Source organism: Bos taurus, chromosome 6 (genome assembly GCF_002263795.3).
Source record: "Bos taurus isolate L1 Dominette 01449 registration number 42190680 breed Hereford chromosome 6, ARS-UCD2.0, whole genome shotgun sequence".
Lineage (NCBI taxonomy): Eukaryota > Metazoa > Chordata > Mammalia > Artiodactyla > Bovidae > Bos > Bos taurus.
The window spans coordinates 36,254,490-36,272,162 of record NC_037333.1 but is presented as its reverse complement, the minus strand read 5'-3'; the positions used below and the strand labels follow the sequence as shown (position 1 = coordinate 36,272,162).

General features: G+C 40.1%; 1 protein-coding gene across 3 annotated transcripts in view; it reads left to right on the top strand.

Annotated features, from left to right (window-relative positions):
• HERC5 (HECT and RLD domain containing E3 ubiquitin protein ligase 5) overlaps positions 1–14,887 on the top strand; it is a 45,196-nt gene extending 30,309 nt beyond the window's left edge. For all 3 annotated transcript variants that reach the window (XM_005207770.5, XM_005207769.5, NM_001101995.1), the window contains 6 exon segments: positions 928–1,094; positions 9,096–9,162; positions 10,105–10,175; positions 11,251–11,434; positions 11,514–11,616; positions 14,609–14,887. In XM_005207770.5, coding sequence (XP_005207827.1) covers positions 928–1,094; positions 9,096–9,162; positions 10,105–10,175; positions 11,251–11,434; positions 11,514–11,616; positions 14,609–14,814 — 798 coding nt within the window. In that variant the 3' untranslated portion in view covers positions 14,815–14,887.
• The last annotated feature ends 2,786 nt before the right edge of the window (positions 14,888–17,673 follow it).

Genomic DNA, 17,673 nt, shown 5'->3' with positions numbered 1-17,673 from the left:
AAATGACAGCCCACTCCAATATTCTTGCCTTCCATGGACAGAGGAGCTTGGCAGACTACAGTCCAGGGGTTTGCTAAGAGTCAGACACGACTGATTGACTGACTGAGCACACACACATGCAATTAAGATCTGGGCTTCCGAGGTGGCTCAGTGGTAAAGAATCCACCTGCCAAGCAGAAGACTCAGGTTCAGTCCCTGGGTTGGGAAGATCCCCTGAAGAAGGAAATGGCAAACCACTCCAATATTCTTGCCTAGGAAATCCCATGGACAGAAGAGCCTGGCAAGGATCAGATAAGAGTTGGACATAACTTTGAGATTAAATCACCACCACCACCACCATCAATTAAGATCCTACTACCTTAGCAAATTTGATGATTATAATGCAGTATTGTTGCACGTACCTAGTGGCTCAGATGATAAAGAATCTGCCTGCAATGTGGGACACCCAAGTTCAATCCCTGGGTAGGGAAGATCCCCTGGAGAGGGAAATGGCAACCCACTCCAGTATTCTTGCCTGGGAAATCCCATGAACAGAGGAGCCTGGCGGGCTATATAGTCCATGGGGTCACAAAGAAATGGACATGACTTAGTGATTAAACAGCACAGTATTGTTATCCATACTCACTATACTTTGCATTTGACCTCTGGGATTTATTTGCTACTCCTTGCAGTTTCTCCCCTTAAATAACATCTCTCCTATCCCCTCACCCCCATCCTGTTAAATCTTTTAGTAACCAAAACTGTGGGAGAGATTTAAATTGACTTGGTGATTGAGTATAAAACCTAAATATTCTTATCTCAAGATTTTTGGTTTTAATTTGTGATTTGATTTTGATTTTAAAAGGGGAAAAAAGGTTCAATTAATGTAAATATTCCATTGTACTGGTAAAAATTTACAATACATTAAGTTTTTTTTTCTCCTTTCAGCCTAAATTTGAAAAGAAGAGTTATTTCTTCTTTGGGCTTCTATGTGGACTTTCTCTATTCAATTGTAATGTTGCTGACATCCCTTTTCCACTGGCTCTATTTAAGAAACTTTTGGACCAAACGCCATCACTAGAAGACTTGAAAGAACTCAGTCCTGTTTTGGGAGAGTAAGTTAACATAGTTCTTTTTTCAGATACATTTATGTATCTTAAATATATTTATACTATAGTATGATTGGACTGCAAGGAGATCCAACCAGTCCATCCTAAAGGAGATCAGTCCTGGGTGTTCATTGGAAGGACTGATGTTGAAGCTGAAACTCCAATACTTTGGCCACCTGATGTAAAGAGCTTACTCATTTGAAAAGACCTTGATGCTGGGAAAGATTGAAGGTGGGAGGAGAAGAGGACGAAAGAGGATGAGATGGTTGGATGGCATCACCAACTCAATGGACATGAGTTTGGGTAAACTCTGGGAGTTGGTGATGGACAGGGAGGTCTGGGGTGCTGCGGTTCATGGAGTCTCAAAGAGTCAGACACAGCTGAGCGACTGAACTGAACTGAACTGATGATTGCCATTGTAGATATAATTAGCACCTCTATCTCATCTCATAATTATATTTAGATAAATATTTAAACATATACACATTTCAGTAGTATTTTTATGTTCAATAGTAGCATTCTGGGTACTTTAAATTGATTTTAACTTAGGCAAGAATTGTTAGGTAATAATTTAACTTTCTAAACAATTAAGAAAAGTTGAATTTTATATAGTTAGTCCTTGCTGTGCTGTGCTCAGATGCTCAGTCGCTCAGTCGTGTCCTACTCTTTGCAGCTCCATGACTGAAGTCTGCCAGGCTCCTCTGTCCATGGGTTTCTCCAGGCAAGAATACTGGAGTGAGGTGCCATTTTCTCCTCCAGGGGCTATTCTTGACCCAGGGATTGAACCCAAGTCTGTTACGTCTCCTGCATTGGCAGGTGGATACTTTACCACTAGCGCTACTTGGGAAGTGCCCATAGTTAGCCCTTACTGTTTATATTAACCTTTAGACATTGTACAGAAACAGTCATGACAGAGCACAAGTACACCTTGGTGCACAACCTGCAAGTGATGTTTATTTTAATAGTTGTTACATGTCATTACCTTTCAAAGGAAAACATTTCTAAGTTAAAAGGTGAGCCACTACCTCACAAAACATATTGGTAACATATAATAGAAAGAGTTAATATCCCTGCTGTGTAGTGTTCCTGTATATCCATTAGAAAAGCTGATAGAGTATATAAGAAAGTAATCTACAAAGGAAGCAATAGAAATGGCTCATAAATTGAGATGATTGGTTTCAGACTTCACTGGTGGTGTAATGTAATGGTTAAGACTCCACGCTTCCAGTGCAGAGGGGTGCTGGCTTGGTCCCTGGTCCAGGAACTAAGATCCCATGTGCTGTGTGGCATGTCCAAAAAACTGTTTTAAAAAGATAATCAGTCTCCCTAGTGACCATAGAATACATATTAAAATGAGAGGCTAGTGTGATTTCACATTGGCAGAGTTTGGAAATACTGGTGCTATATAGTATCAGCAAGGATTTGGGAAAAGGTTCACTCTGATTTTGGGAATTGTTAGTGGAAGTGTAAAGTGGTAACTCCTTTTCAGAGAATACTGTGGCAGTACAGTAGCCCCCCTTTGTTTGCAGGAGATGCATTCCAGGCTCCCAAATGGATGCTTGCAACCATGGATAGTGTACACACATATACATGTAGATACACACACACACACACACCATGTTTTTTCCTCTACATACGTGTTTTTTCATATACATACCTTTTACTTATGATAAAAAATTTGTAAATTTGGCACACTATGATAGTGGCAATAACAAATAATAAAATAGGACAACTGTAACAATATCCCTTCATGGATCACAGCCTTGTGGCAGAGAGGCTTGTATAACTCAGTGAAGCTAAGAGCCATGCCATGCAGGGCCACCCAAGATGGATGGGTCATAGTGGAGAGTTCTCACAAAATGTGGTCCACTGGAGGAGGGAATGGCAAATTATTCTTGCTGTGAGAACCCCCATGAACAGTATTAAAAGGCAAAGATACGACACTGGAATATGAGCCCCCCAGATTGGAAGGTGTCCAGTATGCTACTGGAGAAGAATAGAGGGCAGTTACTAATAGCTGCAGAAAGAATGAAGAGGCTGGCTGAGCCAAAGCGGAAACAACTCTCAGTTGTGGATGTGTCTGGCTGTGAAATTAAAGTCTAATGCTGTAAGGAACAGTATTGCACAGGAACCTGGAATGTTAGGTCCATGAGTCAACGTAAATGGGATGGGGTCAAGCAGGAGATGGCAAGAGTGAACATCAGCATCTTAGGAATCAGTGAACTAAATGGATGGGAATGGGTGAGTTTATTTTAGATGACCATGGTATCTGCTACTGTAGGGGAGAATCTCTTAGAAGAAATGAAGTGGCCCTCATAGTCAACAAGAGTCTGAAATGTGGTACTTGGGTGCAGTCTCAAAAATGACAGAATGATCTCGATTCTTTTCCAAAGCAAACCATTCAATATCACAGTACTCCAAGTCTATGCCCTAACTGCTTATGCCGAGAAAGTTAAAGTTGACCAGTTCTATGAAGACCTGCAAGACCTTCTAGAACTAACACCAAAAAAAGATGTCCTTTTCATCATAGAGGATTAGAATGCAGAGATAGGAAGTCAAGAGAGACCTGGAATAACAGGCAGATTTGACCTTGGAGTACAAAATGATGCAGGGCAAAGACTAATAGAGTTTTGTTAGAACACCTTGGTCATAGCAAACACTGTTTTCCAATAGCATAAGAGATGACTTTACACATTGATATCACCAGATAGTAAATACTAAAATCAAGTTGATTATATTCTTTGCAGCTGAAGATTGAGAAGCTCTTATATACAGTGAGCAAAAATAAGACCTAGAGCTGACCGTAGCTCAGATCATCAGCTCATGATTGCAAAAAATTCAGGCTTAAATTGAAGAAAGTAGGGAAAACCACTAGGCCATTCAGGTATGACCTAAATCAAATCCCTTAAGATTATACAGTGGAGGTGATGAATAGATTGAAGGGATTAGATCTGGTAGACAGAGTACCTGAAGAACCATGGAAAGAGGTTTGTAACATTGTATAAGAGACAGTGACCAAAACCATTCCAAAGAAATAGAATTGCAAAAAGGCAGAATGGTTGTCTGAGGAAGATTTAGAAATAGCTGAGAAAAGAAGAGAAATGAAAAGCAAGGGAGAAAGGGAAAATATACTCAACTGAATGCAGAGTTCCAGAGAATAGTAAGGAGAGATAAGAAGACCTTTTTTTAAAAAAAAAAGTAGAGGAAAACAATAGAATCAGAAAGACTAGAGATCTCTTCAAGAAAATTGGAGATACCAAGGAATATTTCAAGCAAGGATGGGCCCAATAAAGGACAGAAATGGTAAGGAGCTCACAGAAGCAGAAGATATTAAGAAGAAGTGACAAGAATACACAGAAGAACTGTACAAAAAAGGTCTTAACGACCTGGATAACAATGATGGTGTGATCACTTACCTAGAGCCAGACATTCTGGAGTGTGAGGTCAAATGGTTCTTAGGAAGCATTACTATGAGCAAAGCTAGAGGAGGTGATAGAATCCCAGCTGAGCTATTTCACATCCTAAAAGATGATGCTGTTATAGTGCTACACTCAGTATGTCAGTAAATTTTGTACTCAGCAGTGGCCACAGGACTGGAAAAGATCAGTTTTAATTCCAATCCCAAAGAAGGGCAATACCAAAGAATGTTCAAACTACTACACAGTTTCACATTTCAGATGCTAGTAAAGTTATGCTCAAAATTTTTCAAGCTAGGCTTTAGCACTCTTTGAATTGAGAACTTCCAGATGTACAAGCTGGGTTTAGAAAAAGCAGAGGAACCAGAGATCAGATTGCTAACATTCATTGGATCATAGAGAAAGCAAGGGAATTCCAGAGAAATGTCTATTTCCATTTCATTGACTATGCTAAAGCCTTCAACTTTGTGGATCATAGCCAACTGGGAAACCCTTAAAGAGATGGGAATACCAGACCACCTTACCTGTCTCCTGAGAAATCTGTATGCAGGCTAAGAAGCAACAGTTAGAATCAGACATAGAACAACTAACTGGTTCATAATTAGGAAAGGAATATGACAAGGCTGTATGTATATTGTCAACCTGTTTATTTCACTTATATGCAGAGTACATCATGTGAAATGCCAAGCTGGATGAATTATAGGCTGGAGTCAAAGATTGTTGGGACAAATATCAAAAACCTCAGATATACATATGATACCACTTTAATAGCAGAAAGTGAAAAGGAACAAAAGAACCTCTTGATGGGGTGAAAAAGCTGACTTAAAACTCAGCATTCAAAAATGAAAATCATGGTATCTGGTCCCATCACTTCATGGCAAATAAAAGGAGGAAAAGTGGAAGCAGTGACAGATTTCTTTTTCTTGGGCTCCAAAATCACCGTAGATGGTGACTGCAGCCATGAAATTAAAAGACACTTGCTCCTTGGAAGAAAAGCTGTGACATACTTTGACAGCATATTAAAAAGCAGAGACATCACTTTGCTGACAGAGGTCTGTATAGTCAAAGCTATGTTTTTTTCAGTAGTCATGTATGAATGTGAGAATTGGATCATAAAGAAGGCTAAGCACCAAAGAACTGATGCTTTTGAATTGTGGTGCTAGAGGAGACTCTTGAATGTCCCTTGGACTACAAGGACATCAAACCAGTCAGTCTTAAAGGAAATCAACCCTGTATATTCATTGGAAGGACTGATGCTGAAGCTGAAACTCCAATACTTTGGCCACCTGATGTGAAGAACTGACTCATTGGAAAAGACCGTGATGCTGGGAAAGATTGAAGGCGGGAGAAGAAGGGGACGACAGAGGATGAGATGGTTAGATGGCATCATGAACTCAATGGACATGAATTTGAGCAAACTCTGGGAGATAGTAAAGGACAAGGAAGCCTGGTGTGCTGCAGTCCATAGGGTTGCAGAGTCACACATGACTTAGCAAGTGAACAACAACTGTAATAAAAGTTACCTGAATGTGGAATGCAGTCTTCCTATCTTTCAAAATATCTTATGTACAAATCTAATGCCTTTCCATCCTAACTAGCTTTATCATGCACTGTGGCCAGAATGCTGCAGTTTGAGGGGCAACAGCAAAACCAGTATGTTCCTTTGTCCTTCTTCACAATTTCCCAGATAGAAGATTCTTCTTACCATGGATTATAGCAACCTCAGGATATGATTTTTTTCTCTCCTCATTAAATTGAGAACTTTCAACTTTTCACTTAAAAGATATACTTTACAGCTTTTCTTTGGCACATCCCAATTGCCAGCATCACTACTCTTGCTCTTTGAGGCCATTATTAAGTTAAATAAGAGTTCCATGGATGCAGGGCTGTGATACCACAGTGGTCACGAGGCAGCTACTAAATGACTAACAGGTGGGATATGTTGGACAAAGGTATGATTCACATATCCTGGGACAGCTTAAGATTGCATCATGCTACTCAGAACGTCCTACAATTTAAAACTGATGAATTATTTAATTTTGGAATTTCCCATTTAACATTTTCCAATTGCAGTAGACCACAGATAACTGAAACTGTAAAAAGCAAAATCAGGGATAAGGTGAGACAACTTTGACCCAGCAATTGTACCTTTAGACATTTCACATTCAGAAATACACAATCACACAAGGACGTATGCCGGCTAGTGCACATTGTATTAGTTTGTAATACGTAGACTACCTAAATGTTCTTTAGTAAAGTGAAAGTGTTTGTTGCTCAGTTGTGTCCAACTCTGTGACCCCATGGACTGTAGCTCACCAGGCTCCACTGTCCATGGGATTCTCCAGGCAGGAACACTGGAGTCGGTTGCCATTTCCTTCTCCAGTGCATGATAGTGAAAAGTGCAAGTGAAGTCGCTCAGTCGTGTCCGACTCTTAGCCACCCCATAGACTGCAGCCCACAAGGCTCCTCCATCCATAGGATTCTCCAGGCAAGAGTACTGGAGTGGGGTGCCATCGCCTTCTCCGAACTTCATATAGATGAACTAAGTAAAGACCGTTAAATCCATATTAGCATTTCTCAAACTTTTAGGTCTTAAGATTCTCAAAAATTAATAGAGGACCTTGAAGAGCTTTTGCTCATATTAAGTAAACTTGTCAGTATTTATGATATTAAAAATTAAAAGTAAAGAGTTTTAAATATAGGAATACGTACTTATTAGCTATCATATCACCTCTGGAAAACTGTTCTGTGCTCATGACAGAATGTGAGGAGGCAAGTAACATCTGAGTATTATTATAATATTTGTTTTGACCTTGCAGACCCTACCCCACCCAGCCAGTAAAGGCCTCAGGGATTCCCAGAAGTTGTAGTTACACTTTGAGAATCCCTGATCTCTGTACTCAGTAAAACTACTATTTTAATCCTAGAAGACTTAAAAAAAAAGAAAGAAAACCCAGCTGATTTAAAGTTTATATGGATGAGCAAGGAGCCAAGAATAGCCAGAGATCATTTGTAAGGTGAATAAGGATGGGGAACTTGGCCTACCAGATATCAAGAATCATTAGAAAGCTGTATTAATTAGGGCAGTATGAGTTTGGTGCTGGCTTTCCAATGGAACAGGAGAGTGTGGAACCTGACCCATATACATATAGCACTTTGTTAGAGGTAGTTTATTAGATCAGTGGGAATAGAAGTACTCTTCAAGTAATGCATCTGGGGAAAAAAAATGAGAGCAGATACCTTAGGCCATGGACCGAAACCAACTCTGTGGATTAAGGACTTAAATATTGAATGTAAAAATGAAGGAAATATGGACAGTTATTTCACACTATTGCAATTTCTCAAGCAAGACATAAAAATACCAACATTATAGGAAAGATTGATACATTTAACTGCAGTAAGATGAAAGAAATTCTTTGTTCATAAAGAGATACCTTGCTGCTGCTGCTACTACTAAGTCGCTTCAGTCGTGTCCGACCCTGTGCGACCCCATAGATGGGAGCCCACCAGGCTCCCCCGTCCCTGGGATTCTCCAGGCAAGAACACTGGAGTGGGTTGCCATTTCCTTCTCCAGTGCATGAAAGTGAAAAGTGCAAGTGAAGTCGCTCAGTCATGTCCGACTCTTAGCGACCTCATGGACTGCAGCCCACCAGGTTCCTCCGTCCATGGGATTTTCCAGGCAAGAGTACTGGAGTGGGGTGCCATTGCCTTCTCCCAGAGATACCTTAGCAAAGAGAAAAGGTATTCTTCAAACTGTAGATATGTGTATAACATGTTGAGGGTGGTAGAAAAGTGAGATAAGAAACATACCCTTTATACGTAGATATAAGATACTGGCCGTGTTTTAGTTCTTGTTTGGGGAAGTGTTCTTCATAAACACACCCATAAATAAGCAAATAAGCCAACCATGGACATACAGTGACAAAGCATCATGAACCAAATCTATGATGAATCCAGTTTTGTCAGCTGAGTTCCCATTAGTCTCTCTCAGCACCCCCAAAACACAATAAAACATGGTCTGTTTTTACCATGATACTGTTTAAAAGATCCAACATTTTAGAGAATTATTTGGCGGTCCAGTAGTTAGGACTTGGTGCTTTTACCACCATGGCCTGTGTTCAATCCCTGGTCGGGGAACTGAAATCCTGCAAGCTGCATGGTGTGGCCAAAAAAAAAAGATCCAGTTTTGGCAAAATTTAGTAATAAAAAATCCAGCAGGGGAAAAAATCAACTGATTGCACCTTCTCCCAGAGGCCTTACCCAATGACAAGCATCCCTTTAGAGAGTTAACAAAGCTCTCCCATGTTGTACCTGTACCAGTTATGCTGTTTGTAGTGGTACTTATCCGACACCACTGTAGCTAGGGTGGAGGGAAGAGAGCTGAGAATTGGGTGGGGAGCCTGCAGAATTACAAATAAACGTCCAAACCTCACACTTTTGGCTGCAGTCTGGCCCTAGTTAGACTATCAATATACAGAAACAAGTGACATGAACTAAACCTGACCTCCCACCTTGAGAACAGGCATGCCCTTGACATTTTTAGATGATGTATCTAGCCATCATGATTACTGACAATAAGACTGTTCTTTAGGAGTTTGCAGACACTTCTGGATGATGATGGCGATGACTTAGAAGAAGTATTTCACATCCATTTTAATGTAAGTAATAGTAAAAATAAAATGAAATGTCATATTTAATCTCTTTTACTACTTATATACCTTATAAATGTATATGCTTTATAAATTTGTATACTCTATAAAGTTATAGACTTTATAATTGGGTTAACTATTTATATACTTTTAATAAAAAACCAAACTATAAATTAAGGTAGTACAAAAGGTATTTTTTCTCATTTTTCTTGAGCTGGGTGTATTATCAGTTAGATTTTACTGAGTGACAGATAACACCTAAACTCAGTGGTGTAAAACAGCAAACACGAGTCTGGGGCTTTCTGGACCGGCCTGACTTGACTGTTCTGGGTGGATCACAGTGGCCTTGCTCCCACACCTGTTCGTTAGCAGGCTGGTTGGTTGAGGGGGTGCAGCTGGAACAGCTGTGTCTGTCCTAGCTGACTAGCTGAGGCTTCTTCACGGAGTGAAGAGTTACAGAAAGTAGGAGGAGATGGCAGGCCCCAACACGCAGCTTCCTTTCAAGCGTTTACTCCTGTCAGGTCCCACTGGTCAAAATCTTCACACTTCTGCACTCAGATTCACCAGCTGAAGAAATAGAACCCCCTCTTGATGGGAGCTGTTGCAAAGTTATATGGCGTAAATACCAGGATGGGAGGAATTTTTGACCAGTTTTGCAAATCTACTGTGCTGGGTCTGTGCTGTGTGAAGTGAATACCGAGAGGTGGCAATTTTCCCAGTAGTTCTTTCAGTATGATCAGTTAAAATAGATAATTCAGGTTTTTTAAAGTTTATTTTTCATTCTCTGTGATAAATGTGGTAGATTTTTTTTTACCACCTTGCTGGTTTTTATAACAAAAATATGTATTTTCACAAATTCTTGAGGAAAAGAGGTATGCTATAAAGTATTTTTGTTGACAGTAGATTGTTGGGGATTCTCTTGGAGATTACTGAGTTCATTTGTGGTTACAGGTGCATTGGGACAAAAATGATGTAGACTTAATTCCTGATGGAAGTCACGTAATTGTTGACCAGACTAACAAGTAAGTATAAAGAAATAATTGTTTTGTCTGAAAAGAGAAAGTGTTACTCGCTTAATCGTGTCCGATTTTTTGCAGTGTTTATTTCACTGGGCTCTTAAAATTCCTTGTCATTATAATTTTCCTCTCTTAACCATTTTCCAGTAAGGCGAGGATCAGTGCATGTTGTGTGCGTATGTGTGTCTCCAAGTTTGCTGCCGGCAGGGATGGAAATGGCTTTCTTGCAGAGGCCCTCTGTTATCTTTCTGTCTAGGGGATAAATACCTCTTTTTCTCCTTACCCGGCTTTACTTTTTCCTTTCCATGTCACACATTATCTGCCTTTATTTTTACTTGAGTGTTTCCCCCAGCTCTTAGGAGTGTGTGATGCCAAGAGCGTGGTCTGTTTTGCTCACTGTTGTTTGTCCAGTACCTAGTTCACAGTGGTGCCCAGTCCATAGCAGACACTTAGTTTTGTTAATATTATTAGATCTTACTGTGGTATCTTGACTTCCCATTACCTTATGGGATGCCATTTAAAGCCATAGAGTTTGGGATCATAGAATATTCCCGATAGTTGGTCAGAGTGGCAAAGAAATATCTAGTAAGCATTCTGGCCTAAAGCCCAGTGTTTTTCTTAAAATCTTTATTTAAAAAAATTTTGAATTATAACATATAGAAAAGTTCAAAGTTATAAGTATGCAGATCAAGAAATGGAACATTTCTAGCTCTGTGGTATATTTAATCAGTATACCTCAATTTTGTCCATAGAATTATTGATTGCCTGGCCCCTTCCCCTGAAAGAACTGGCAGGTGTGCCCAGAGGCACCAGGGAAGTCTGAATAATAGTACACTGTGGATCTTAAACCCCTTGTGGCACTGTGGATCCTTCTTTGAGAATAAGGGCCCTGCACACCAGCAGTGGTGTGGAGATGGTGCAGGCGACCGTCTTCCCCTTATTTGGAGAAGGTGCTGCAGCAGTCACCAGGCAGATCCCAAGGTCACCATCTCTTCCTCCATTTATATCATTCTTTTCACCCCTCTCTCGGTTTTGTTTGGAGTATTGCTGTAAACTGAAATCATTCTTTGTTTCATTAAAGGAGAGACTATGTTTCTAAGTATGTCAATTACATCTTCAACATCTCTGTAAAGGCAGTTTATGAGGAATTTCAAAGAGGATTTTACAAAGTGTGTGACAAGGAGATTATTGAATTTTTCCATCCAGAACAACTCAAGGATGTGATTATCGGAAATACAGATTACGACTGGGAAACATTTGAAAAGGTACATCATAAAGGCTGAGTGGTTTAAATTAAAATTGTATTTGTTTCTTGAATATTGTGTTTTTTGCATTTTTCTATAGAATGCACATTATGAACATGGATACGACAGTTCACATCCCACCATAGTGATGTTTTGGAAAGCTTTACACAAATTGACTTTGGAGGAAAAGAAAAAATTCCTTGGTGAGTGTTACATCAGGAGGAAGTCTGTACTCTTGTGTCCTTTTTGTGGGATAAGGAAATCTTGTTCTTCACAGGCATCACTTGCCTGTGAAGTCAGAGTCACTCATAGTCCAGTGGAATGTTCTTTATAGGTTGTCCCAATATAAAAAAAAAATGGTAATATTGATTTTTTCCAGTCATTTTCAATTCTGCCTATTGTAAATTTGGCTTCTTTGAGCTAAATATTGAGACTCCTGTAGTTGTATCATCACTCAGTTACCCAGGCCCCATGGGATGAGCCAAGCTGTACACTATCACTTGTCTCCATGGTTTTAACTCAACCTTCAGACTTCAATCTGTTTTATGCCTACGCACTGCTTTTCAGATCATGAACTCCTTATTGGCAAATTCAGACTTAAATTGAAGAAAGTAGGGAAAACCACTAGACCATTTAGGTATGACCTAAATCAAATCCGTTATGATTATATAGTGGAATTGACCAAATAGATTCAAGGGATTAGATCTGATAGAGGGCCTGAAGAACTATAGACGGAGGTTCATGACATTGTATAGGAGGCAGTGATCAAGACCATCCCCAAGAAACAGAAATGCAAAAAGGCAAAATGGTTGTCTGAGGAGGCCTTGCAAATAGCTGTGAAGAGACGTGAAAGGCAAAGGATAAAAGGAAAGATACACCATTTGAATGCAGAGTTCCAAAGAATACAAGAAGAGATAAAAAGCATTCCTAAGTGATCAATGCACAGAAATAGAGGAAAACAGTAGAATGGGAAAGACTAGAGATCACTTCAAGAAATTTAAAGATACCAAGGGAACATTTCATGCAAAGACAGGCTCAATAAAGGACAGAAATGGTAGGGACCTAACAGAAGCAGAAGATATTAAGAAGAGGTGGCAAGAATACACAGAAGAACTGTACAGAAAAGATCTTCACAACCCAGATAATCACAATGGTGTGATCACTCACCTGGAGTCAGACATCCTGGAATGTGAAGTCAAGTGGGCCTTAGAAAGCGTCACTACGAATAAAGCTAGTGGAGGTGATGATGGAATTCCAGTTGAGCTATTTCAAATCCTGAAAGATGATGCTGTGAAAGTGCTGCACTCAGTATGCCAGCAAATCTGGAAAACTCAGCAGTGGCCACAGGACTGGAAAAGGACTATTTTCATTCCAATCCCAAAGAAAGGCAATGCCAAAGAATGCCCAAACTACAGCACAATTGCACTCATCTCACATGCTAGTAAAATAATGCTCAAAATTCTCCAAGCCAGGCTTCAGCAATACGTGAACCGTGAACTTCCAGATGTTCAATCTGGTTTTAGAAAAGGCAGAGGAACCAGAGATCAAATTGCCAACATCCACTGGATCATGGAAAAAGCAAGAGAGTTCCAGAAAAACATCTATTTCTGCTTTATTGACTATGCCAAAGTCAATGGCATAGTCATTTGCCATTTAATCACTGTGTGGATCACAATAAACTGTGGAAAATTCTGAAAGAGATGGGAATACCAGACCACCTGACCTGCCTCTTGAGAAAGCTGTATGCAAGTCAGGAAGCACCTCTTAGAACTGGACATGGCAACAGACTGGTTCCACATAGGAAAAGGAGTACATCAAGGCTGTATCTTGTCACCCTGCTTATTTAACGGACTACATCATGAGAAACGCTGGGCTGGAAGAAGCACAAGCTGGAATCAAGATTTCTGGGAGAAATATCAATAATCTCAGATATGCAGATGACACCACCCTTATGGCAGAAAGTGAAGAACTAAAGAGCTTCTTCATGAAAGTGAAAGTGGAGAGTGAAAAAGTTGGCTTAAAGCTCAACATTCAGAAAACTAAGATCATGGCATCCTGTCCCATCACTTCATGGGAAATAGATGGGGAAACAGTGGAAACAGTGTCAGACTTTTATTTTTCTGGGCTCCAAAATCACTGCAGATGGTGATTGCAGCCATGAAATTAAAAGACGCTTACTCCTTGGAAGGAAAGTTATGACCAACCTAGACAGCGTATTAAAAAGCAGAGACATTACTTTGCCAACAAAGGTCCATCTAGTCAAGGCTATGGTTTTTCCAGTAGTCCTGTATGGATATGAGAGTTGGACTATAAAGAGAGCTGAGTGCCAAAGAATTGATGCTTTTGAACTGTGGTGTTTGAGAAGATTTTTGAGAGTCCCTTGGACTGCAAGGAGATCCAACCAGTCCATCCTAAAGGAAATCAGTGTTGAATATTCATTGGAAGGACTAATACTGCAGCTGAACCTCCAATACATTGGCCACCTGATGGGAAGAACTGATTCATTTGAAAAGACCCTGATATTGGGAAAGATCGAAGACTGGAGGAGAAGGGGACGACAGAAATGAGATGGTTGGATGGCATCACTGACTCTATGGACATGAGTTTGAGTAAGCTCTGGGAGTTGGAGATGGACAGGCAAGCCTGGTGTACTGCAGTCTATGGGGTCGCAATGAGTCAGACATGACTGAACGACTGAACTGAACTGAGTGCTTTTCCTGAGACTTAATGATTGCCTCCCTCATTTCCTTACTCAATTTCCTTACTTATTTTTGAGAAACATTTATCTTCTTTTTTCTTTGGATAACATGGATGTTGAAAGGTATCCAGACTTTTCCAGAAACCCAACCTACCTTTCCAGTCTTTGAACTGGAAGTCCTCTCGGTTATCCCAGCCTAAATCTCTCCCTGCTCTGCCACAGCATTTACACTCATGAGGGACTAATTCCATGAGCTGTCTTACACCCTTTTTATTTTTCTCTGTTTGTCTTTTCCTGCCCAATAATTTAATATTCCCAACCAGACTGTAAGCTGCTTGAGGGCAGTGACTGTTTTCAGACTTTGTCCTAACAGTGGCCCCCAATGCAGTCCAAAGCACATGGGCCCTCAATTAGTGTTTTTGAATAAACACATTTTCTCTATATAAATTTTGGTTTCTGTGAAGCAGATAGCACTGATTTTTCTTTTTTTTTTTTAGTGTTTCTTACAGGAACCGACAGAATTCAAGTAAAAGGTTTAAAGAATATGAAAATAACATTTCACTGTCCTGAAAATTTGAATGAAAAAGATCCCATAAGAGCACAGACATGTTTCAGTGTCCTCTACCTCCCTAAATATTCTACAATGGAAAGAGTAGAAGAAGCACTCCAAGCAGCCATCAACAACAAGAGAGGATTTGGCTGACCTACCTCACAGTCTTTACCCCTTTTGGGAAATATTTTCAGAAATAAAATTAACTTAAAAATTAACATAAAAATCTTGCTGACTGTTCAGTGTGTTTACTTGCTTTTTTAGAATTCCTATTTTTGCTTGTAAAATGTATTGACAATGATATAGATTAGGCTGTTAAAACAAGTGCATTGAGAAACACAATGCATTGAGACAGCAGAGTTTTTTCTCATAAATGTCTGGGTAGTTTGTCCAGGGCTTAAGTGATTCTTCTCCCTCTTAAATTACTCTGGTTACCTAGATGAATTTTTTGTTGCAAATTTCAATGGAAACTTGCACATTTCTATCTTAAATATATTTATCACATTTGAAACGATTGACTCCTTTCTCCTCAAAACTCTTAATGAACTGCTAGGTTTTCTTTTTCGTGGCTGCTTTCCCATTTCTTTTTTTTTTTAATGAAGCCTGGATGGTTTAAGGACATTAATACATGTTGATTTTGTTTGAAAATATTTATTATATAACAAAACATAGATATTCTGGAAAACAATCAGATGAATGCACTTGAAAAGTTTTTTTTTTTTTTTTTAAAGTCTCTCACTGTTTCCATTGTTTCCCCATCTATTTGCCACAAAGTGGTGGGACTGCATTGCATGATCTTAGTTTTTTGAATGTTTTTTTTTTTTTTTTAATTATTTAATTAGTATACATGTTGCATGCTTCTCTTATACTTCCTGACCTTAAGTGCTCGTCTGGTCATCTTTTCTCACTCTACACATATTCCTTCTTGTTGCTGTGGCATAGTTATTATGTCCATGCTGATGATCCCCAGATCTCTCTCTGTCCAACAGGAACTGACAATACAGCACCACAGCCATTTCTCCTACGTGGCCTGTGTCTGCCTGCATACTTCTCAGCTCCTTCATCTCAACATGTTTAAGAATATGATCATCTTTCCTGTATTCTGCAGCTTAAAATGGTACCACTAACACATCCTTCAACCATCTTCCCTTCCTCCCTCTTATTCACCCCCACATTTAAGAAATATCAGGTTTTGACAATTCTTGTTTTTCATCTTCCTCTAAGCCCACTGCCAGTGCTTTAGTTCAGGCTCTTACATCTCCTGTCCCATCACTGCAGTCCTCTCTCAGCTGGTCTCCCTGTATCTAGACCAACACTGTCCAGTAGAACTTTCTGTAAGGCTAGAGACCTAGATGGGCTTCCCAGGTGGCGCTAGTGGTAAAGAACCTGCCTGCCAGTGCAGAAGACTAAGGAGAAACGTGTTTGATCCCTGGGTCAGGAAGATGCCCTAGAGAGGGCATGGCAGCCCACTCCAGTATTCTTGCCTGGAGAATTCTATGGATGGAGGAGCCTGGCAGGCTACAGTCCATAGTGTTGCAAAGAGACACGGCTGAAGCCAGTTAGCACACATGCAGAAACTTCAGTAGATCTGTACTGCTGAAGAAGATGGACTCCCTGCTGTAGATAAGGTTTAGTTGTTGAATTTTGAAGAGAGAAAACTTTCATCGGTAGTAATGGGAAAAAGTGTTGAGCTATGCTGTCCAATAATTTGTAGCTATTTAACTGAGATTTAAAATTCCTTAGTCATTTCAAGTGTTCAGTGTCTACATGTGACTGGTGGCTACTGTATTAGTGCAAATGTGAGCACTTGCCACCTTAGGGGTCTGTAACACACAAAACCCCTGCAAATTTCCATGTTCTTTTTTCTTTTTCTAGGAAGTGTTTATCAGCTGCATACAGCAAGACAATTTAAAAATCAAGCAATAATGTTCATTAACACGGTTATTCTAGTTCGAAAATCCAACCTGATGTGCCTCTTGGTCCCCCACCACGGCCTTGCATATACAATGTACCATGTTCTAGTCACTTGTGACTAGCTCAGTTTCCTCAACAGGCCACAGTCCTATGTTTGTATGGTTTTTCTTCTGCTTGGAACCCTTGTCTCATCCCACCTCTACCCCTGCTGCTTCCTCACCTCCTGTCTTCAGTTCTACTTCCCTCTCTGCATGGGTTATTCCATTTGTCAGGATTCACTACAGCTATCATGGCTGTCCAGTACATGCCATGAGAGTGAATTAAGTTTGTGGGATATGGCTATCTAGCTCAATGTCCCAACTAGTCTTTCAGTGTCCTGAGAGCTTACCTGCCAGTGAGTTGGCTGAGAGTGCCACCTAGTGGCTTGTGCGGAAAACAGCAGCCACTTAGAAATGGAGAATTTCAGTAAGCTGGGCAAAACTTAGAAAAGGGAACAGGACTTTCCCTCCATAACTACACATAGTAGTGAGAATCTACTATGGCTTGTGGCTGTAACAGGTAATTTTGTATTTCCTGCCTCATTTAAAACTCTACCAGGCCTGAAAGTTGGTCTCATTTCCATGTCACAGATGGGCAGGATGTGAAGTTCAGAGAGGCTTCCTTAAAAGCCCACTCTGCAGGAATGGAAGAAAATGAAAAGGTAAAGTAGGTCATGACAAGTCCTTTCTTGCTCCCTCAGGGTGGAAAATCCCCACGTACAAAGTTGGTGGCAAGGAGCTTATTCATAGGTCTTAAAGATGATCCCTGTCAGTGATGCAGTGAGGACAGCAGGGAGGCTCTGAGGAGGCAAGAGGTCCTGCCATTGTGAAGTCAGCTCATTATTGGGGCTGTGGGTAGGAATGAGTAGGGAAGAGTTCCAATTAGTGAAAGAATCAGGCAGTATTTCCATGATGGGTTTACAGTGCAACAATATACTTAGGAAAACACAAAGGTCATCAGGCTTGACTAAGAATTAGAGTCCAAGCATTTTGATATCTCATTCTATTTTTCCTGAAAATAGAAAGGATGAGTTTGCACAAAATAAAGCAGTACTATTAC